This window comes from Myotis lucifugus, unplaced genomic scaffold (genome assembly GCF_000147115.1).
Source record: "Myotis lucifugus unplaced genomic scaffold, Myoluc2.0 scaffold_17, whole genome shotgun sequence".
Taxonomy (NCBI): Eukaryota; Metazoa; Chordata; class Mammalia; order Chiroptera; family Vespertilionidae; genus Myotis; species Myotis lucifugus.
The window spans coordinates 4325094-4350063 of record NW_005871065.1 but is presented as its reverse complement, the minus strand read 5'-3'; the positions used below and the strand labels follow the sequence as shown (position 1 = coordinate 4350063).

At 38.7% G+C, this 24970-nt stretch overlaps 1 protein-coding gene across 4 annotated transcripts in view; it reads left to right on the top strand.

The window, feature by feature from the left end:
* The window catches only part of TRPS1 (transcriptional repressor GATA binding 1), a 229841-nt gene extending 211934 nt beyond the window's left edge, over nt 1-17907 (top strand). For all 4 annotated transcript variants that reach the window (XM_014452663.2, XM_006085225.3, XM_014452662.2 and 1 more), the window contains 2 exons: nt 8307-8429; nt 11379-17907. In XM_014452663.2, the coding sequence (XP_014308149.1) occupies nt 8307-8429; nt 11379-12440 (1185 nt within the window). In that variant the 3' untranslated portion in view covers nt 12441-17907. The remainder of the gene's footprint in view (nt 1-8306; nt 8430-11378) is intronic.
* Nucleotides 17908-24970: the final 7063 nt, after the last annotated feature.

The following is a 24970-nucleotide window of genomic DNA, read 5'->3' as shown; positions in this document are numbered from 1 at the left end:
AGGTAATAATGATACTAATAATGATAATGATGATACCTGTCTCTTAGGATCATTTTGAAGATGTCAGATAATGAACTAAGCCTATAGTATATTTTCCTGCACATAATAACTACTTGATAAATATTAGATGTATGTTGGTGATTATTAAAAAAGAAAAAGTAAAAAGTAGTCAAACATGAAAATTATACCAGACCATTGACTCATAAATGGTGTTTAGAATATAGTCCTGTGTTTTTGCCTAGACTTAGAGACTACTAGGATGTCTTTTTGATACTAGGTAAGTCAAAGAATCATTCTCAGTGTTTTACCTCATCAACATAAGTGGGACAGTAATATCTAATAATTCATTTTGAATCTAAAGTAGGATAATATATGTAAGGGGTTCTTAACTTTGGGATCCAGGGGCACTCAGAGTCATTCAAAATCTTTGGATACATTTTGTGAAGGACATTCTTTTGAACAGCCTGAAATTACTTGAGAAAAATTTTATTTTCTGGAAGAGTGTCATAAATTTTATCAAAAGAAGTTATGATTCTCAAGAATGTTAGAAACCATTGGTGTATATGTAAAGAAATCATTGGTGTATATGTTAATACCTTGAAGATGGTTACATTATCTGTTAGCTGATATGAAAAGAATTACTGATTATTTGGTATTTTCTGTTTCTTTCAAAATAACCATCATCATTATTATCTATTATAAAGGCAACCCTTAATTAAAAAGACAAATACAGTTATTTTTAATGAAGTGTTTAGAAGCTAAGCCCTTTGGACTTTAGGTTTTTTTCTAGAACAAGCCTCTCTATTTTATTACCACAATGTTTATTTCTTATAATGAGAAGAATTCCCATAATAAGTGTTTTCTAAATACATTGTTTAAATAAAATGTGCAATAAATTTATTAGAACAGAATCAAATTTTGTATTCCCATGCTGAAGTTTACTTAAGAGGTACTAAAATTGTTTAACTATGCTTCCAAAAAGCTTTCTCTTTCCTTTTTAGTGTCAGATTTTGGCACTGCCATAAAAGAAAGTCCCTATAGAGCAACTTTCCAACCATTGTTATAGCTGAAGGTGAAAATGGATCCTTAGTGGCAGAAACTGATTCAGTAAGAGACTTGAGTAGTTCTTTTGACAATAATGACTTTCTCGTGGAATGAAAAAAAAAGACAGTGCAGACATAAATTTTGAGCCATATTTTTAGCTGTCCACATATGTATCACTGTAAAGGCATAATATTATTTTAGAAACAGCATGGATTAGAACTGCAAAGATCTGTGTTTTTCTAGTCTTGTCTGTTATGGAGTTTTTGTATGACGTTGTATATTTGGTTTGCTTGTTACCAAATATATGGGGTAAATCAAAAGGATGGAGATGTGACCCTTTAGACCAGGGGTCCTCAAACTATGGCCCGCGGGCCACATGCAGCCCGCCGAAAACATTTATCCGGCCCGCCGGGTGTTTTTGCCGCCTCTGTGTGCATAGGAATTTGTTCATAGTGTTTTTTTAAACTATAGTCCGGCCCTCCAACGGTCTGAGGGACAGTGAACTGGCCCCCTGTTTAAAAAGTTTGAGGACCCCTGCTTTAGACCTATAACGGGTTCTTTATCTTTGTGATAAATTTCTAAGTTCTGCAGGTTTGAAGAATCCATATGAATAATTGGAAGTGTAGGTTAACTGCGAAATCTTGATTTTTCTGTTGTCCCACTCCAAGAGTCACCGATTACATCTCAGAAGAAATGGAGCTAATAATGTGGTTCGCACGCTAGCATTTCCTGATATATTGGGCAACTCTTGGGTACTGATGCGTCAGTGGAATAAGTCTTAGGCACATTGGTACCTGGGTACAAGTTATGATTACTGGAGCGTGCATTGCCTCATGTCCTGAAACAGAAGTTGTTCCATTGCTCCTAGCCAGGGATGTCAGTTGTGTTTACATTGGTCTCCATTATCATTGTTGATGTGTTGAGGAAGTGAATTTAATGATCAAGATAAACAGGTTTTGTTTCTAAACTCTGAGATAGATGATTATACGATCGGTGCTTGGCTGAACCTTGTAGAGTCTCTTTAGTTGTCTGGCAAGAAATCTGAGGGCAAAGAGGGCTGTTTCAAGGCAGGCAGAAACTTGCCCATTTCAATGGATTCTTCACAATCTTGTTTAGAACAAAAGCCAGCCAAGATATTGGAAACTATTATTTTCTGCTGGCAGAGTTCTTCCCCCGAATCTTGCTAAAATATTGGCCAGTCTGTGCTTCTGATAAAATTCTATTAATTTAAAGGTGTTCATTTCAAGCAACCATCTATTTTTGTTTTTAATGCTACTTTCTATGTATTCTTTAGGGTCTACTGATATGTAGTCAATAGCTGATTAACTATATATTGGGAGAACTGGGAGATGAATATAGCCTTCTCTGTTTCTTTAGTGGTGAATAATAGTGATAATGACTAAAATAATATTCATCATTTATTCAATAGTTACTGGATGGTTACTATATACATGATAGTAATTAACACATTATTTAACTATATCAACACTTTTGGTAGTCAACAAAGCAATATTATTGACAGGACATTAATACTGATGGGGCTAAGCAAGTGTCAACTTGTTCTCAAAATAATTCACTTATTTCCCATACTTATAAAGGAGCACAGAGAGTGAGCCTTTTGATTATTAGATAAAACATTCGGCCTTTAAATGAGATTTATTCATGGGAAATATTTTGGTGTCTTCAGAAAAGTTTCCATATAATTTACATGAATTAAACTGTCAATCTTAGTGAACAATCTCAGTTTATATCATGTTAACTTCACACTTAGGGTGTTTTTAGTTGATTCTATTGGAAACTCTGAGAACAGACCTTGTCTGTTGTATACATCACTGTAACCCCCGCTTCTAGCACAGTGCCAGGCACATGGTGGACATCCAGTAACTATTCCCAGAACTGAACTGAATTACAGTTACTGCTGTGATTTTATTAACTGCAGAATTATTCCTGAAGATTCTGTCATTCCTACAATTCTATCTGTAAAATGAAGTTCACAAAGGATTCTTGATATAATCAAATAAACACAGAGGCTATCTAAAGAGTTAAAATAGTTGATGTACATCCAGATTAACAGCATACATATCAAATTTCAGACTGACTCAATTTTAAAGGGCTAAGATATAAAACCATAAAAATGTGAGTAAATAATCTGCCTATCAAGGCTTGTTATGTGATTACATGGTTTCAGTATGGTTCCTACTCATAGAAAATTATTTTAAAGGATCATTTCTGCAAAATTCCTTCGCCAATGGAGACGTTTAATATTTTGGAGATGAACATTCATGGCTCTAAATGTTAAGCCACTTGAATGAATAATCAACTTTACTGTTTATTAATAAAAATAAATCAGTTTTTTGTTAATATTGAAATTTGAAAACCTTAAAATGTTTGTTTCTAACTGACCTTCAAATAGCAAAATAAGCAATAAAAACAGCTGAACCTAATTTTTAATACTTTTTTCTTTTTTTTTCCTTTTTTTGGCTGAAGTCATGCCTGGCTTTACCAGCACATGTGCCAAGGCTCAACCCAGAGTGACACATGAATGAGTAATTTGAGTTCCCGAATAGAAAACTCAAGTCAGAAGCTTTGAGAAAAAAAATCTAACAATAGTGATACCATACAGTGGTTAGCTGTGCACCTAAAGACTAAATTTTTTAAGATAGTTATTTAGTCATTATACTCTTTGGTGCACTCCACAGCAGGGAAATAAATTATGTTGGATTTAAAGTGTATTTATAATAAAAGATGGGTGTGCCCATCATTCCCTATTTCAAATCCTGGCATGGATGATTGTCCAAATTCATCACCTATTGCTGTTGTAAAAATCAGTATTGCGGTCATAACACATCTGAAATGTAGAAGGGAAACAAGTGATCCGAAGAATTCTCAGTAATGGTCACTGAAAAGCACTTGCTAGGCCCAACACTGGACTGGCTTCCAAATTCCTTACAATTAACTGCTCCTACCACCGTCCTTCCTTTCCACACGGGGAAATTTAACCAGCCAACAGAAATAACATGGAGGCAACAAAAACATGACCTAACAGTTAGTAGACACACTATTAAAACTTCAAATTGAAAAGAAAAAAAAAGTTTCTCGAATTATTGATTCTGGAATTTTTCTCTGTAGAAGTCTTCAGTTGAGGGGACTTTCATATAGATTTCGGTTTTCAGCCAACCTTCCCTCACCCTTGTGGACCCCACATGGTACATTCGAGAAGGCCAGAGGCAGGGGACGCTGTGAGTTCGTGTTGCTTTGGATCCGTACGGGTGCAGCTTTCCCTCTGCCTCAGGAGAGTAAGCACCGGGCTAGGCATGCCTCTCAGGTGTGCCTCAGCTGCTAACTCCCATCACGTCCTCTCCCAGAAGTGTTTCTGGCCTTATGATGGGATTGACCCTCCACCACAAGGTCATGGCTTTACAAATTATGAGTGACTCTTAAACCAGCTTGTAGGAACAGGAAAAGCACTTGTAGTAGTATTTAAACATGTACATATAGAACCATCGGCAATGTGTGGCTAGAATGATGTTTACAAGGGAGAGTTGGAGCTTCTTTGTACCTGACCTGGTATCCTAGGGACCTAGCAAGTACCAGCTTCACCTGTTTCTCAAAAATAAGTGTGGGATGTAGGATTGGAAAAGTGATCCTCTTGATTTTTTTTTCTACATCGTTAGCCATCTCTGCCCTCCTGGACATAAATTTAGCCATATAAAGGGGCTCCATTTAAAAGGGATATTACTTTTTTAAACTCCCCCCTCCAAAATAGAGGAGTATCTGCTAATGATAAAAATAACACCTGGAGAGATGATCTTCAACTTCCTTAGTGTTTAACTGCATGAGACAGAGCACTGTCCTAGGTACTAACTACTTAGAGTATGTGATGATTGTTAGGAGACATGATTTCTCAAAAATAAGTGTGGGATGTAGGAAAGGAGAATGACGAAATATTTCAAAGCTCTGTCCTGCATGATAATCTATGAATGAAATAAGGTCCTCCGTGCCGTAACAAGGTCAGGCTTAGTTTTAAGAAGCAGGGCAGAGAAACTTCTGTCCTGCCTTCCTTTGCCAACCGACTGCTTCTCTGTGCTCGACTGGGCTAAGAATGTTGGTAACTTCGAAAGAAATGCCTTCCTGTGTGCAGCCAGGTTACACTACACAGTGCGACCTAGTCAGGGCCCTCATCTCTGCTGCAGTGTAGAGAGTTGTGGCACAGCTCTGTGATCTGTACGAGTGCAGCTTTCCCTCTGCCTCAGGAGAGTAAGCACCAAGTTTTGTGATCCTGTGGTCACAGCTGAGGGCATTATTCACGTCTCCCCCCTTCTCTGCTGCTCGCAGTGCCTACCAAAGTGATAAATTTGTTTAGATGGGCGGTAACAAAATGGGCGAAGCGTTTCTCACCTACCTCCCACTCTCTACCCCCACACAAGCACGCTCCTATCGAATTCTAGGTGTGAACACCTAGATATTTCACTCTGACTCAACTTTCCATTCTCAGATGTGATAAGATTGGCACAAATGAAATACACTTGATAATATCCAACTATATGTACTAGGCATATATAAAATGTTTAATAAGTAGAACCAGGAGATAAAGCAAAACTAACAAAATATGTGTCTCTCTCACCAAAGAAATACAGTTGGATCCCCTTGACGAATGGCTAACTTACTGAGCATTTACTACATCCCTGGCACTGCTTTCATTGCATCCATTTGCCCACGTTAATATTCTCAGCAGTTCATACTTTTAAGCATTGCGAGATTAAGTAACTTGCCCAAAGTTGCACCCAGCAAAATGCAGAAGCGTGTCTTGAATACAAGTAGTCTAACTCCTAAATCTGATGACCAACCTCCCGGCCACACTGACACTGAGAAAGTGAATCCAGAGTTCCCCTGGAGTATTTACATTAAGATATATGGTTTACCTAAAACATACCAGCCTTTATTGGAGCATAAGTGCTGCTTAAAGCAACCTATGCCTGTGGAAACCAGGGCTATAATTTCAGGATTTTCTCTCTACCTAATGAAGGGCATTTTCTTTGCAAGAGAATTAAGCACAAAATTGGGCAAGGATTGAAACGCTTTCTGAAACCAGGATTACACCCACTTTGGCAAGCTGTGTCAAGCACCCAGGGCAGAAGGAAAGAAAAGCAGGCTGGAGTGAATGGTTGGTTACACATTCAAATTTGAGCCTCTGCCATATATGTGGTTTAGTTTCCAAATGGACATTTACATTGCCTTTATGTGAATCAAGTTGGTGTTTTATTTGCCAAACATGTTAGTGTTTAGATCTAGGAAAAAGACAGCATGACCCCAGGGAAATTTCACAATTATGACCTAACGAGGCTCCCCAAGTTACTTCGGATAAAGGGGGCCCCGGAGTGTTTAATAAATACAACCTCTAGTAGTTCATTGATTTTTTTTTTCAGGAGGCAACAGTCTCTACTTTTACAGTAGGTCGCTACTGGGACTAGTGGACTGACACCTAGTGTTTGCTGTGGCTCTTACTGGGATTTAGAAACTTGCAATACGTTCCTGGTCCCCACTTGGGGAGGGAAGGGGAAGGGGAGACAGAGATTATCTTTGTGAAAAATCTAGCTTTTATTACATCACCTAAAGTAGCACAACCTGCTACACTAATGAAATCGTGTTCTTGGTTGAAAAGGGCAATTGTTAGCCTGACTTTGTGCTCACTAAAAACATTCCCCAATCTTGTTAAATTATTGCTCTCATTTCAGATTTTTATAGCTGCGCAGCTTACCGGCCCTCATTTCTTTACGTTTCATTCATTTTCCTTGTATTGATGATTAATGGAGGATGTCGAATGGTAGAGTGAGCAGGCATCAGCAATTGCAAGATCATAATTAGTTTAGCTGACGAGGGCCTCTGATAGCACTTGCATCTGGATGGAAAAATTACCCTATAGGGAACTGGCTGCTCACCAGGTCTTTTTAGTGATACATTGTGAAACACCCGATGAATCAAATGCCCTTTCAATGCCAAGAAAGTGTTCCAGTCTTGAAGCCAAAATTATGTCTGCAGAAAGCTTTCCATTTGAAATGTATCAGAGTACAATTATAACCATTGTATTTTCTTGGCAGAGATACCACTCGTCTACAGTATGGACTCAAGTTAAATAAATTGCCCAAATTTTATGAATCCCTGAAATTTTGACTTACACTGCCCTTAATTTTAAATTTATAAGAAAATTGGGTTGCAGCAAGACTTTTTCCACTCCTTATCTACCGTGCATATTTTATCATTAAAGGCTTTGCTTCCTAGAGACAGGCGAGCCGAGCTGCAAGGCAGGCTGTCCATTTTTTTGCAGCGAAAGAACTCCATTTCCTGCCTGTTAGTATTTGCGCCTACAAACACAGCCTGACTTTTGTTTCAGTGGGACATTTAATGGGATCATTACTTGATAGCAAGAATGGAACAATCAATACTAATTATCTACTTTTAAGTATCCTTAGATTATTTCTGAATCTGGTGATTACAGACTTCAGCCCACTAACATCACTTTGTGTTCGGAAATGCTTGTGATTTCCAAGTCTGGGTCAAATAAAAGAATTATATAGCCACTGATGGGACTATGTTGCCTGGCTTAAGCAGGTACCCAATCGGGGTCCTCATGAGTAATCCTGTCCTTCTAGCCACCTGACGTTTCTGCTGGTCCTCTCGGCTTTGGGAAATAGAGGGTGTTCTCTTTCAGACTTTACCATTACACACCGAAGACCTGAGTTGAATGTCTTATATTCTCTTAAACGCATGTTACATGAATGACATAGAGAAAGATACTGGCCGGGTACGATTTTAAATAATTGACATGGTGCATTTATTCCAAGCTTGACCGGATTTTAAAGCTCAGGTGGCATGGGCTCCTCCTCTTCCAAAGTATATTAAACATCTTGCCATGTTCTGTCTTTTGACTTTTTATTTTGACACTTTTTTTTTCCAAAGGTATATTTTCAGGTTCAGCCTCGAGGAGCCATCATTAATGGCACAAAACCCAAAGTTCAAAAAGTTAAAGCTGTTTCTGTGAAAAGCCTTTGGTGTTGCGCACACCTCATCCATCATTGTAGGGTTAATTATAATGAAAATCAGTGGTGCCTATTAAACACAATTGAACCTGACCTCATTATGGGCAGTGTGGTTTTATACTGTCATTGTTGCTAGTCTGAAGACAAAACTCCTGGGTTGATTTGGTCTAACTCCAGTGATCATGTGACTCACCTCTGACCTTGTGGTTTTTTTTACCGTTTCAGAGGCGTAGAGGCTCGGGTGTTTTCTGTGCCAATTGCTTGACCACAAAGACCTCTCTCTGGCGAAAGAATGCAAATGGCGGATATGTATGCAACGCGTGTGGCCTCTACCAGAAGCTTCACTCGGTAAGGACTTATTAGACTGTCAGGAAAAGCTTCAGAAAGCAGCCTGGTCTGTGGTGTGATGAGGACCATTCCCTGGCTGGCAGTGCCTTCCCCACCCCCCGCAGTTTAATACAGTCCCTTGGAATGCACTTGTGATTTATGGCGAAAGGGCCTTAGATGTTATGGGGAGATACGTTTGAGATGTTAGTAATACCTTATGCTTCTTTTGATATAAAAAAGGGGGGGGGGGAGGATTGATTTCTTGGAATTTCACCTAACAGTCGCTTGAACTAATGGTTATCAGATTTAGGTAGAAAGACAACCTTCTTAAAAGTTCAAAAACACATGACAAGTTACTTTTTTAAAGAGGACTCTCCCAGGGCCAGCATAAAAGAGAGTTCAGGGAAAGAATGCTTATTTTCTAGCTTACCTTTGGAATTTGCAAGTGTCATCTTGGCTGCTTTGGGGGCTGGAGGTTGGGCACATTGAGAAGAGCAGCTCTGAACTAGAACCCGAAGATACCAGGTGAATCTGTGCAGTCCGTTTAATGCGTATTTCGATGAGGTATCTGCGGGCCCAAAGAGCACACATCAGAGTAGAGTAAGGTGCAAATAAACGGTGCTTTGTGTTTTCAGATCTCTCACTGGCTTCTTTCTGTGGCTTACTGGGAAGAAATTACTTCCCAGATTTTAGTGAGGATCCTATAATAAAATTTAAACTTACAAATCCCCCCATCTGTATATGCATTTGACTTCCCGAAGGATTTTTTTACTTTAGTTTAGAAAGTTTATCTGCTGACAAGAGCTGCCTTTAAAAATCTGAATTCTCTATTTAATAAACCGAAGTCTATTTCTCTGTGTTTGGCATTTCACCGTGGCTCTTAGCACAGCCAATGAATAGGTTACAGCAACAGGGAATACACTTTTAGACAACACGTCCTCATAAATGGGCCATTGGAAGCTCTCTTTAAAAAATGGATGCTGCCAACAAGACTAATTAGTGGTAAGCTGTAAGTAAAAACCTTAAGCTAAGAGAAAGACTTTTTCCCACCACCACACCACCTTACTTTTCTTTTAACCTTCGCCATTTAAGCGCAGCAATAAGCTTCCATATAATGAGTACTGACATTAATGATTTTCATTGAACTCTGGCCAATCATAGGCCAGGAATTAATTAAGCCACTGCCTTCCAGCTTATGATAATTTAACAACTGTGATATAAACTAAATTCTTCTTTTTACAGTTATTTTAATATTCATCTCTCCAGAGACGAGATGTTTTTAGTTTGGAGTTTTTTTTAAATCATGAATTTAAACACATAAAGGTGATGCTCACATTTAATGAAAGTTTAAAAAAGGTATTAGTGCAAATTTCAGGATTCTTTATAAAACATAGATTAAATGCTGTATATTTTCATAACACAAATATGAAATTCTGAACAAAATCAATGAACATGGCATATCTAAGGGATGTGTCATATTCATTCTGAAACCAGTAATTGAATTGTCAGGAACAAGTATGTTATCTTCCCTTCAAAATACCTTCACAACACTAGAAATAGTCCATAAAGGATTTATATTTATGTTTTGTTTAATGTATAAAAGTTACTCTTTTGCATTAAGATTCATCTTTTCTAGGAATAATTCTCAAATTACTTATTGTATATATTTGTATTTTATGTGGAAATTAGTTCCTATTTTCAGTAAGCTTTTGGAAAAATCAGATTTTAGCCTATTAAAGGTTCATCTAAATTTTTAATCTGTAAATATGCATTAATTTATTAAATTTATTTTTATTAATCAAAGTTAGAGCTCTTACTACAAGTTATTATAGCCTTATCTGTGGATTTTAGTCATAAATATAAATACCTGTTGCACATATGCATAAATAACAATCATATAATGCTTAAGCCAAATAAAATACTCAAGCTCCTAAAATTCAGCGTTCAATTTAAGTACAGAGTAGTGGAGTTAGAATGAGAGATTGGATATTTGAACCAAGGCTACAAATGAATTTAGATTTTCAACATAAAACAAATGCTTCACCTGTAATAAGTACAATCTTCCCTACTGCATATAAAATATTATTAAAAGAACAGAAATACAAGTGAGAGGTTAAATAAAAAGAACTCCCACTGATATGGCTCTGATTACCCGATACCCTTCCTCATGATTCTGTCAGTTTGATGTTTTGTGTGCTCTGATATTTAATATTTTACATTCACATTTGCAGTTATTTAGAAGAATGTATATAATAGTCAGCTCTGGCTGCCATAACAAAACACCACAGATAGTGTGACTTAAGCAACAAATATATTTTCCCACAGTTCTGGAGGTTGGGAGTCAGACCCGAGCGCCGCATGGGGGTTGTGGTGAGAGCACCTCTCCTGGCTTGCAGAAAGCCACTTCTAACTGTGTCCTCACTTAACCGTATTTAACTCCTAAAGATCATACACCTTCCAGATACAGTCACATTAGTGGTTTGAGATTCAACACATGAATTTGGGGGAGGACACAATTCAGACTGTGGCAATGCATAATTTTTCCACAATTTTTATCAAAACCTATCGCCCATGTTACGATGTTGACATCTTAGTGCATGACTCAAAAGTTGAGAAATAGTTCAGAAAAATCACATTTCTTCAAGTAACTTTCTACATGGTTTTATCACTCAATGATGCAATTCCAAAATCCATTGAGTTTGGAAAGCTGTTTTTAAGTAGATGAAAGTTTTCATTCCTCCCTGCAAAGATGGGCATGATTTAATTAGGCTTAAAAAAAAGGCACTTTGGTTTCTTCCTGTGGTCCTGCTTAGGGCAAAAGGAGGAGATTTAGTAAATCTATAACATAAAGCCTATCCTTGCTTTGAACTTAAGCATGGTTTCTATTTGTGAGGAATTGTTAATGCATTTTAATGGTGGTGTTTTTTTTTTATGTTTTCCTTTTATGTATTGTGTGTTCGTTCTCTGCAGACTCCCAGGCCTTTAAACATCATTAAACAAAACAACGGTGAGCAGATTATTAGGAGAAGAACAAGAAAGCGCCTTAACCCAGAGGCACTTCAGGCTGAGCAGCTCAACAAACAGCAGAGGGGTGGCAGTGAGGAGCAAGTCAACGGAAGCCCCTTAGAGAGGAGGTCAGAAGATCATTTAACGGAAAGTCACCAGAGAGAAATTCCACTCCCGAGCCTGAGTAAATACGAAGCCCAGAGTTCATTGACTAAAAGCCATTCTGCTCAGCAGCCAGTCCTGGTCAGCCCATCTCTGGATATTCACAAAAGGATGCAACCTTTGCACATTCAGATAAAAAGCCCTCAGGAAAGTACTGGAGACCCAGGAAATAGTTCATCTGTATCGGAAGGGAAAGGAAGTTCTGAGAGAGGCAGCCCCATAGAAAAGTACATGAGACCTGCAAAACACCCAAATTACTCACCACCAGGCAGCCCCATCGAAAAGTACCAGTACCCCCTTTTTGGACTCCCCTTTGTACATAATGACTTCCAGAGTGAAGCTGATTGGCTGCGGTTCTGGAGTAAATATAAGCTCTCCGTTCCTGGGAATCCGCACTACTTGAGTCATGTGCCTGGCCTACCAAATCCTTGCCAAAACTATGTGCCTTATCCCACCTTCAATCTGCCTCCTCATTTTTCAACTGTTGGATCAGACAATGACATTCCTCTAGATTTGGCGATCAAGCATTCCAGACCTGGGCCGACTGCAAACGGTGCCTCCAAGGAGAAGACGAAGGCACCGTCAAATGTAAAAAATGAAGGTCCCTTGAATGTAGTAAAAACAGAGAAAGTTGATAGAAGTACTCAAGATGAACTTTCAACAAAATGTGTGCACTGCGGCATTGTCTTTCTGGATGACGTGATGTATGCTTTGCATATGAGTTGCCATGGTGACAGTGGACCATTCCAGTGCAGCATATGCCAGCATCTTTGCACGGACAAATATGACTTCACAACTCATATCCAGAGAGGCCTGCATAGGAACAATGCACAAGCAGAAAAAAATGGAAAACCTAAAGAGTAAAACCTTAGCACTTAGCACAATTAAATAGAAATAGGTTTTCTTGATGGGAATTCAATAGCTTGTAATGTCTTATGAAGACCTATTAAAAAAATACTTCATAGAGCCTGCCTTATCCAACATGAAATTCCCTTCTCTTATGATTCTTTCTTTTGATGAGTAGGTTACCAAGATTAAAAAGTGAGACTAATGGTCAGTGAGAAAAAAAGAAAGGAAGATGGTAAATAGTCACGTTCTAGAACCTCGTAGGTCAAAATCATCTTGGTGAATGTGTACTGTGGCAATGATCCATAAGAAGTACCACCAGACTATAATTATTAGGTTTGTAAAGAAAGAGATCAGAGCTGTCTGGAATTTGAAAGGGTTTACATACCATGAGTCTAAAGCAGTGTTGGGCTGGCCATTGGCCCATGTATTCAAAAACCCATAAAATGTTGCCTAAATTTAGAAGTATCATGAAATCCTAGGCGGAGCAGGAAAAAATCTAATCTCCGGGGCTGTGAAAGGAAAATGGCACCCTCTTAGATCAGTCTCCTCTCATTGACCATGTTTCAGAATTAGACCTAGAAATGTGAGCTGCGGTGAGGCTTGGTGAGAGATTGGCAAGAATGTGACAGCCGGTGGCACGATGCTTTTGGCCAGCCCTGCCTGTACATACACATGCACACCCTCTCTTGATATTTTTGTCCTTTAGATGTTCGAATACGCCTTTTGAAAGTAGTCCTTTCGTTTGCCATTTAGGTTCATTTTGTCCAAATATATATGCGTTTTTAAAACCAATGTCCTCAGTGCTTACGTAGTAATTTTCATTGTAGTCAGATATTTCTCTCTCGTACGCGATGAACCAGTGTGGATTTGTTTTTTGAAGCCTCCTCTTGGTCACTAATCTCACTTGGCACATGATAACTAAAGGGATCCCCTCACTTCAAAAGACTAGATGGATACAAAAGTTCAGGCCATGGGCTTAATTCGTTTAGAACACATGGTATTTCTCCACAAGGTAACCTGCTGTATTTATTTATTTTCTTTTGGTTAAATATAATTTCCAAACTTTGTGGTCAGGCAGTGTCTGAGGTCACGTTACCACAGACTGACGGTGTGTGTACCAATCAATTCCTTCATTAGATTTATACAGGTTTAGTTAAGTAGCATTAAATAGGATAGGATTCTTAGAAGTATGTCTTCATATTTCTCTTAATACTTAAGGCTTTGTAAAACTATCCATGAAGGGAAAGCTCCTCAGCATAACTGCTCAGGGAAATAGGGCTAAATAACTGAACATTAAATAATTGGTTAAAGGTGCTGTTAGTCGAGCCTCAATGCTTGCTACAAGGATGTATGTACAAGGACTGACTTTAATAATTTGCATTATATTGTCCCAACCAGTAGTTTATTTTTTGCCACAGAGATGTAGAAGATATTACAAGCTACTGGATGCACTGTCAGATTAACTTATTTCATTAAAGAAGTTGGGAGAACAAATAGGAAAAAAAACTTATTTTTCTAGTAAATATTAATGTATTACATTTCAAATAATGGTGCCTGACATATTGAATAATTATTTTCTACAGTGTACGTATGCAACAAAGATATTCCATCATGCATTAGAGTCAGTTCTGGCTCTGCCTAGCTGTTTACATTTGCAAATGTAGCAAACAAGGTAATGAAGCAACTATTTCTATTGCGGTAGATATCTTTTTGTGTGTGTGTGTGTGTGTGTATGTGCGTGCGCATTAAAATTGTAAACGGTAACATGAAACAAATGAAAGTTCTTGATATAATGGTATGGAAAACAAGAAGGAAATGGAAATATTTTTATGCCTACTTAGGAAAAAAAAAAGGGTAGCACTATTCATTCCAAGTACTTTTTTTTTTAATTTTTAAGCTCTTAACTCACATTGTTATGCTTAAAATGATAAACGTATATCCTCTTTTTATTGCTTTGTCTATGTTTCAGATGAAACATTTCAGAAATTATTTTGATGAGTGCTGCTGGAACCTGCAGCACTGATGTTTTTATTGCATTCTTGTAGTCGCATTTGCACTCCGTTTTTTACATTAATTCGCAGTTGCTTTGTATTGTTTTGTTCTGTTTTGGGTTTTGTTTCTTTTTCTCAATGCCAGGTCTTCGGTTTTTAAAGTTGGATGGCAGGTTGAGTTCAACCAGTTCGTGACTGTTGTAGTGAATGAAGTTAAACATGTCTTTCTGATGTTGTGTTGTCATTTCCATTCTTGCATTTTCGTTTTCATGTAAAAAGAGAGAGACAGAGAGACACAGAAAGAAAGAAATCAGGACTAAGCCTTCTGCTTCAGTTTCATTTTTAAAGGGCTCCATTCTGATCTCACCTATTGCGTAGCTCTAATATTCACATAAACTGAAATCAAGAAATGGAATGAGGAGCTCTGACATCCAAATGATGTAATTTATCTTTCTTAGGAATTTAATGAATGCATCTCAGCTGTACAGGCAGACTTGGGAGGTGGCAAGCAAAGACCTAAAAAAGAGATTTCCCAAACAATAACACCGCATTTAGTTTTCTTAATGGAAAGACTGGTAACCGAGTGCACTCTGGCAAACCTCAAGCAACATTATATGTGGACTGCTCAAATCAGCAAAACACCAGAAGTTTGGTTAAGTTTGGACAGTTATACAGGTATGACTGTTTGGGTAAAACGACTCCATCAGCAGTTTCTTCAGTGTCAGACACAAATAGGTTGTTCACTTTTGGCATCTATGTCTTTTTATTTTCATGTGATTTTCTTTTTCCTCAGACAGGTTGGTAGTAATGTTTAGCATTGGAAAATACATATCACTATTCTTGGACTATTTATAGTCAATCCACTTTTGGTAGAATATTCTTGGCCAGCATTGACATGCTAGATCTTACTTCTTTATTCTTGATTTTTTTCATTTTTGTTTTTGTTGTGTTTCATATTTTGATGGAGAAGAGGTTGACCTTTTCTAAAAAAATGAAAATCTATCATGACACTAAAATACCCCTTATTTTTTTTATTAAGGAGAGCCTTTCTTCCATCTTTCAAAATAGATTACAAAAATGATTGGTTGTTATTTTTTACTTTATTTGGTTTTAAGATGTCATTTTGTCTTAAGTTGTGATTTTTCAATGAGCTATTTAGGTACTTAATTTCTTTTGAGGACTTTCAAGAAGATTTAAGAATCTTCCCCTCTTGGAAAAGGCTTCCCAAACTCTGATGAAAACTATATGCCAGCTAAAATTGTATGCCATTTAAACACCATCAGTCTCTTAAAATCCCTTGTCTATATTCGACTTTAGGCCAGGACCAGCTCATACTTTCTCATTCTCCCTTTTCTCATTCTTTCTCCCTTCACCTCTCACCCATAATCATGTTGTTGTTGGGGATTGAAAAATCATAAAGAGCCAGCCCACCTCACAAGGTTGTGGATTGCGAGACACTACACGACTCTATGTGGTGAGAAAAGGATGGAGCCTAAACGTTCACATGTTAACTCTGTAGTTCAAAAGGGAAAGAGTGTGCCCTTCTTTCCACGTGACATATTGAGATGTTCTTTTAAAAAAAATCAACTTTGAAGATAGTGATGTTTTGTTCTAAACTGTTCTCTTTTAGTAAAGGTAGATTTTAGAAAACAAGCATGGTGATTCTTTTCTAAGATACTATTAATGAGAAGAAGAAAAAAGTGATTATCATTAACAGCTCTTTGTTGAAGCCTGTGGTAGCACATTATGGTTGCACATGTGCACATAATCTATTATGATCCAATGCAAATACAGCTCCAAAAACAGTAAATGTATATATATATTTTTAAATGCCTGAGGATAGACATTGTTCTTAATAAATTTAAGAGTATCAATACTGCTATTAAAATCATTATTAGCCTCCTGCTGTGTGGCTTTAAAACATCACCAGGTGACGTGTCTTGAGACCTCTGGACTGCCTGTGCCTGTTTAGTTAGTGAACAGTTCTGGAGGGGGAATGTCTGCCATCCATCCATCGGTGGAAGCTTCTGGGCTGCCTGCCAGCCTTCTGCCTGAAGTTTACCTGAACTCACAGCTTCCTGTCTTTAGGTTGAGGGCCATGACAGAAAACACAAGACGTTTTTGATGAACAAGTAGGTAAAAGCTTATCCTCCTAGATCACAGGAGAAAATGAAATTCAACCCGAATATGAAACTAAATATGCTAACCAAAGGTAGGTACAAGTAGGTGGAATTCTATCAGCAGGCAACTGTGCATTGAGAGGAGAATAGGAGGACATGCATCAAGACCTTGAAGGGCTGTGTTCTTTTCCCAAAGAAAGACTTGGCCAAGGGCAGAAGGCGTGGCTTCTTGGAAGAGCACTTCCTTTTGGTTTTCCAATTACTGTTTCCTAGACAGTGGACTCACGTGTTCCTGATAGCGGTGCAATTGTTTAGAAAGTATCCATGGTTATTTGCAGTAATTAGGACCTCCAGAAGATACTAGGGCAAAAGGGTGTCAAGTCAGGGATGAAGAAAATGTGAAATTCAACATTGATCCACACACAGAAACTGGATAATGTATGCTCATGTGTTGTTCTCTTGAAAGGAAAGGTAGCGCTGTGAGCTTCACTCCATCCTGCACCAGAGAAGAGCAAGAGTAACTTGACATGGAAATGTTACTCACCAGAGAAAACGGTCCTTCAAGTCCCAAAACTGTATTCTGATTTTACCCCTGGTTTTCTCTTCATTATATGACCTGCAGCAAATCACTTTTTCTTTTTGTGCCTCAGGTTCCTCACCTGTAAAATGGAAAAATATATATATTAATAATAATATTAATAATAATAATAATGGTAATGTAGTACTTGTTTGTAAAGCACTTTGAGATCCTTGGTTGAAAGGCACCATGGGAGTGCCAAGTATTAATATATGGCCAAGGGGCTTATTTAAACTCTCAGTTCCCAAGGGCCAGGAAAGATTGGGGTCATTTGTGTTAGAGATGAGCTGTAAATACCATAACTAGACAGCCTATAGTGTTGGCTATGAAGAGGCAAAACTATTACAAGGCTGATAAAACAATAGTTTTTTTAATGGCTACCAAGGCAGATATCACAATAAGAAATGCCAAATTCCTTCGGGTGGACAATTTGACAACATGGATAACTTGGGGGGTGGGATGGGATGGGAAACATCTCAAAATGCCAATGTAAAATTAACTTATAGCAATATTCACCAGCAGAAAATGTCTTTCTTATGGAATGATTTCATGTTGCTAAGAATAAATTCAATTTGTAGTCCTGATTTGAATATTAGAATGTTGGCTATAATAGTTCTGTTCTTACAACACATGGAATTTTTTTTGTTTTATTTAATTTTGTTTTCATAGTGCATGTTCATTTCTACTCACAAACATGTTCTTGGTGTATTTCTTATGCAAACAATCTTCAGGCAGCAAAGATGTCTGTTACATCTAAACTTGAATAATAAAGTTTTACCACCAGTTATACATAATGGTGTTGGTATGGTTTATGTGGATTCCTTTTCATCTATGTAGCAATAGGAAATACACGCCATTGTAACATATAGACAGGCTCTGGTGAATTGAGATGGTGAAATCAAATCACCACTGAAGAAATATGACTATGAAAAAAGCCTGGATTCTCTCAACTTGTTTTGTTTTGCTTTTTGTTTTCCTATCACCAATCAATCTCTTATTGATAGATTTTGTGTAAAAAAATATATACTAGTTTTTTAGGAAGATTAACAATAAAACTTGTGTTTATTTCAAAAACATTTATTGAGTATCAAGTATTGAGTGTTGAGCAATGATTGTTACAATATGTAAAAACTCCAGCTATTGAAGTTTAACCTCGATTCAATTCAATATACCCATATGAATACGATGTAAAGATCCTGATAAGTCATTTCAAGGAGTTTATTTTAATATATCACAATGCCTTGTTTGTTTGCTTAAAATGAATCAGAGGAGGTTTCCTGAGGGTGATTATGAAAGAGGGAAGAGGCAGAAGAAATCCAGATAGGAAAGGACCTGAGAAGACTCACCCAAGTGTTTTTAGGCAGTAGGAAAAACACAAAAAGTTTAGGACATAACATATATAAATAACTCATTGCTTCAGAATAGTTGTTTCTAAAATTTCAAATTAATTAGTATCTACCCTCCTTGCACAATATCCACTTCTCATTTTTGTGAACCTAAATGAACAAATCTTGTATTTATTTTTTCTAGCTCTTTCTCCTCTAACCTTGTTTTGAAAACAGCAGAATGGAGGCTTTGAGGGGCTTCCGTAATGGTAATAAGCTTGTTTAAAAGCTGGAGGCAACATTCTAGAGATAAGAGTATGGTAATACCACTTAATATGATTTCTGCCCCCGCCCCCGCCCCCTTATATAAAATATGTGATTCTTGTACCAGGGACCACTTTTCAGATAAAGTTGAATAAACTTTGTTCTCACCCAGGACTCTCAGAATCCCATTGAAGGAGATATCTGTGGCCAATGGCTATTTACCATTGTTGGAGGGGAGAGAAGAGTGAGTCTGCCCTGTCACCCCTCCCTCACCTTTCAGCCTCCTGGCTCTGTGGGTAGAGCAGGATTCAGAAACTCAGTTGAACAAAGGAGCAGGCAAGTGGCCTGTGTGGTGAAGCCAGCTGGGTGGAGACTTTGGGAGCTGGAGGGCTGTGTAAAGGTAGCCTTTCCTTGGCTCCAAGACTATTGCCAAGCTGACTTGTGTTCCCAGATTTTCAGTTTTCAAGAAAAACTGGACAAAGGGAATTTTATATGGAATCTAATTTTTACTGTCAGTGTCTGCCTTAAAAAAAAAATACTGCGAGCCAAACAAAACACTTGTTAAGAATAAATTCCACCCATAGACTGGCAGAGTGTGACCCCTGGAGCTTGAACAATAGTGAACTCTGGTAACTGGCAGGGAGGAAACTGGGCAAAGGGCTGAGGTTAGCTGTGGTTCCTCTGGGTTTTGTCTCGGGTCCCAGTGTGCCTCCAGCTCTGCCAGAAAGCCCAAAAGCACTGTGGCCGTGCCGGTATGGCTCAGTGGATCCATGAATCAAGAGGTCCCCGGTTCAATTCCTGTCAGGGCACAGGCCCAGGTTGTAGGCTTGATCCCCAGTGAGGGGTATGCAGGAGGCAGCTGATCAATGATTCTCTTATCATTGATGTTTCTTTCCCTCTCCCTCTCTCTAAAAAAAAGTTTTTAAATAGAAATAAGTAATTTCTATAATGAAATTGTATTGCTAGTTTTATAATACTCTTCAAGATATTCAGAGTGTCAGTAATCTGCAAGTCACCATTCATAAATATTGCAATACTTATATAGAATATATTAAATGAGGTAACAACCTATTCTCTCAACTTGCTGCTCAATAACAACAATGAACAATGAATATTAACTTTTTTCTTTAGGTAAGCAGTAGAGACTGGGTTAGCCAAAGTTATTAGAAAACATAATCACACTTTTTAATTATTTCCATAAATAGAAGGTAAATTTCCAAGTTAAAACTGCATAAGCGCCAAACTGTAAGCAATTTCCCAGGAATATTTGGGAACTGAAAACCCACTAATACATCACTGACTTTTTCTTAGACTATGTACCACCTCTTACATGAAAGCAATGTCTGCCCTCATCATGTTTACACATTAGTCAGTTGTGTGTGTGTGTGTGTGTGTGTGTGTAATATACATCCAACAGTATTTTCTTTCCAAGCTTCAATTTCCTTACATATTTTCTTTGCAAATAGCATATGCTATTACCCAAGAAACATGTGTCCTACAAAGCTCTATTTGATATCATTATGATGGTTTGTTTCTATAATTTTATTTTTTACAGTTGCCTTTTTTTTTTCTCTAGTGAAATTGTTTTTGCCATTATTTTATTCTTGGTGGTGACACGCAGTACAAGCCCAATCTTTGTGCATTTATTCCACAAATACTAATTGAGCCTTCACCAAGTTCCAGGCCCTAGGACAATGATGGCGAACCCATGACACGCCTGTCAGAGGTGACATGCAAACTCATTTTTTGGTTGATTTTTCTTTGTTAAATGGCATTTAAATATATAAAATAAATATCAAAAATATAAGTCTTTGTTTTACTATGGTTGCAAATATCAAAAAATTTCTATATGTGACACGGCACCAGAGTTAAGTTAGGGTTTTTCAAAATGCTGACATGCAGATCTCAAAAGGTTCGCCATCACTGCCCTAGGACTATCTCAATGAAAGAAAGCAGGCCTGCCCTAGTCGGTTTAGCTTAGTGGATAGAGCATAGATGTTTGGACTGAAGGGTCCCCTGTTCGATTACCATCAAGGGCACATGCCTGGGTTGTGGGCTCAATCCCCAGTGGGGGCATGCAGGAAGCAGCCAACCAATGATTCTCATCATTGATGTTTCTGTTTCTCTTTCCCTCTCCCTTCCTCTCTGAAATCAATAAAAAAAATATTAAAAAAAAGAAAGAAAGCAGACCCAATCTCCTGTTATTCTGTTATTTAGAAGGGAGATAGACAATAAATATACATATACAATAAACAAATATATGAATAACATTTCATGTTAGATGATGAAAAATGCTTTGGGGGAAAAAATAAGCAGAGTTAAGGGGCGGATGGGTGTCATTCAATAGGCTGAACAGTACAGTATTCATTTGAGCCAAGACTTAAAGGAGGGACTGGCTAAGTGAACAGCTGGTACAAAGGCCCTGAGGTGGGAGGATATAAGTGGTAAGTTTGAGAAACATCAATGAGGCCAATGTGGCTGAGACATGGTAAACCAAGAGAAGAGTATTGAGAAACTCACTCAGACTAAAGCATCGAGGTGGGAGGAAACTAGGTCATTCAGGACATTGTAGGCACTTTTGAGGATTGTGTCTTATTCTGTCTGGAGTGGGGAAGTATTTGATTTATGCTTTAGTGGGGTAATTCTCTATATTTGGAATAAATCATAGGAGGTGATAGAAGGGTAGAAGCAAGGACACCAGGTTGAACACTAATTTAGTAATCTCTACAAGAGATGAGAAAAGCAGTTAAAATCCCAGGGATCATTTTGAAAATACAACAAACTATATAGCCTTGATATAGGGTGAGAGAGAGAAGAGTAAAACATTATTCCAAGATTTTTGGTCTGAGCAACTGGAAGAATAGACTAAATGGATCAGGTTTGGAGTGGGGAAGCAAAGGAGTTAAATTTTGGACATGCTGCCTTTAAGATCCAAATGAAAAGGTCAAATAGACCCTTAGATCTAGGAGTCCGGAGTCGGGAGTTGGATAGCATTAGCATATAGATGATATTTAAAATCATGAGACTGGCTGAGATAATCTAGGGCGTGCAGAGTTAGAGAAGAAAATTGGCCCAATATTTGAATTCAGGGAAATGAGGAGACATGAGCAACAGAAACCAAGGACACAGGGCCTGTGAGGTAGGAAAACCAAGAGGGTAAGGCATCGTGGAAACCAAGGAAAACAAATATCATGATGGAGAGAGTGATTGACCTTAGAACATGCTGCTGCTAGGTCAAGTAGGATAAATGCAGAGGATTGGTCATTGGCTTTAACAAAATAGTCAACGACAGGGTGGGCTATATAATTTACGTTGCCCAGAACAACTTCAGGATGGTAACAGCAGAGGATGAAATGAAGTTCAGTGCCCTGTGTGACTACACAGGTTGCAAGCCCATGAAGCTGGCCCTGGTCAGCAATGCCTTGACAAGAGCAGTTTTGTTGGTGAGATGGGTATGGAAGCATGTTAGAATAAATTTAAGAGAGAATAGGAAGAGAGGTTTGGAGAACTAAGTATAGAAACAATTTGTGGAGCTTTGCTGTAAAGGGATCAGAAGAAAAGGGGTGATAACTGGCACAAGATGTTGAATCAACTGGGCATTTTTATTCCATTTTGTTTTAGAATGGGAGAAATAGCGTTCCTTTTCTACAGAGGATGATGCAGTAGAAAGGGCTTTATTCATTCATCTTAAAGGAGAGAGGAGAAAATAGCTGGGGTGATGTGTATTAATAGGTGAGTAGGTGAAAGAAAATAGGCTCTTATACCCATGGGGAGAGGATGACTTTTAAAAAGAAATGAATAGCTCACATTCATTCATAGTCATAGTTGGCAAAGCAGACTGTGTAGACATAGATGTTGGTACATGTGGATGAGATGGCAGAGTCCCCAAAGCTCTATTTTCTGGATGAAATGTTTTTCTTGAGGCACTACTGTGTTGCTTATTACTCCATTTAGAACTCTCCAAGGAATTCCATCAGACACAAGACAATTCACACATTAAATAAGCCAATATGGTTATGTTATAATATCTCAATGCATTTGGGTGTTTGGATAAAGTCAGAAAACTCACTTGACTAAAGCTGGTATTTGAATTGCCCTTTAAAAACTGATTTTGTAGCAAACCAAGATGGCAGCATAGGTAAAGCTGGTAGTTGCTGCCTCCCACAACCACATCAAAATTACAACTAAAATACAGAACAACCATCATTCAGAACCACCTGAAAGCCAGCTTAATGGAAGTCCTACAACTAGAGAAGTAAAGAAGAAAGCATGTTGAAACTAGTAGGAGAGGTGGAGGTGTGGAACAGGCTGGACTGGCATCCATGTGGGCCGTTTTTTTTAATCCAGAGGGAGATCTGCCCTGCAGAGGCCGCCTGAGGAGCAAGGGGTCCCAGCCCCATACCCGACCCCCCAGCCCAGGCTTACAGAGATGGGAAGAGAAGTCCCCATAACTTTGGGCTGTAAAAACCAGCCAGTGATCTAGGTGTCCCGCTTAAAGGGACACAAACGTACTCGACCCCTATAACCACCAGCACCAGGAGGCATTGGGGGACACAGACACATACTGGGAGGAACTGGATTGTCTGGTACCAGGGCAGGAACTCAGGGACAGCTTTCTCCAGACAGGGGTACCTTCAGGGGTCATTGTACCTGTGCTGGGACCTCCCCTGTCATAGGGCTGAATGGCAGCCATATATGAGTCTCCAACAGCCTGGAGCACACTGTTTGCTCCACCCTGGTGATTTCCTGAGACCCCACTCTATCCAATTTGCAGCCCCGCCCAAGCTCTTTGCAGCAGCTTTTCTATATGAATGGCCTGTCCTGACTCAGACTTCAGACTTTGTTAAAATCTCTCAATCTGTAGCTGATGTCAGCATACCCCAAACCTATCAATAAAAGGCTCACAACGTGGCACTAGCACCAGCCTGCCTTACTTCACAGCTGGACCTTGCCTGGGCACTTCCAAACCCAATACAAATAGAAGGTATCTGCAAATTTCCCTGTAGCTCCTGCCAGGTGGCCCCAGGCAGTGGCTGACTTTGCACCTCCCTGGAGGCCCTAGAGCCAGTGCACCTAGTGGACAGCTTCAGACCATAGTAAGCTATAACTCTACACATCCACAAGCGACACACTCAAGGGGCAGACTCAATAAGCACCAAAGCCCTACTAAAGCAAGTCCTGCTCCATAGGGGTGTCTCCTGCACAGCAACTCTCCCACTGTACTCACAGCTGGTCCTCACAGCCAATTCCTTCCAGTGATACCAACAGCAATCAAGGCTCAACTACAACAAGACTGTGCACACAGCCCACACAGGGGTGCACCTAGAGCAGTGGTCAACAACCTTTTGGACTTCACGGACCACCAGTGGTCCACCGACCACCGGTTGGTGACCGCTGACCTAGAGTACCAACTCAGGTGACTGAGAGGCTGAGCCACTGGGCCCTACAGGACACCTACTACACATGGCTACTCTATCAACTCCAGGAAACATAGCATCTATACATAATACATAGAAACAAACACAGGGAAGCAGCCAAAATGTGGCAACAAAGAAACATGTCACAAATTAAATAAATGAAAGAAAGAAAACTACTGGTTCTAGAGTTCAAAACCATGGTTATAGGTTACTTAAGGATCTTCATGAGAGCTTCAAGGGACTTAGTGAGACTTTCAAAGATCTTAGTGAGAATGTCAAAGACATGAAAAAGGATGAGTCAGAAATTAAGCATACACTAACTGAAATAAAGAATAATTTACAGCAATTCAACAGTAGAGGAGTCCAAGAATCAAATCAACAATTTGAAATATGAGAAAGCAAAAACCATTCAATCAGGAGAGCAAAAGAAAAAAGAATCCTAAAATATGAAGATAGTGTAAGGAGCCTCTGGAACAACTTTAAGCATACCAACATTCACATAATGAGAGTGCCAGAAGAAGAGAGAGAGCAAGATATTTGAAGAAATAATGACAGAAAACTTCCCCTACCTGCTGAAAGAAATAGACTTACAAGTCCAGGAAGCACAGAGAGTGCCAAACAAGAGGAACCCAAGGAAGCCCACCCTAAGACATGTCATAATTAAAATGCCAAGGGTTAAAGACAAAGAGAGAATCTTAAAAGCAGCAAGAGAAAAGCAGTTAGTTACCTACAAGGGAGTGTCCTTATGACTGTCAACTGATTTCTCAACAGAAACTTTGCAGGCCAGAAGGGAGTAGTAAGAAATATTCAAAGTGATGAACAGCAAGGACCTACACCCAAGATTACTCTAT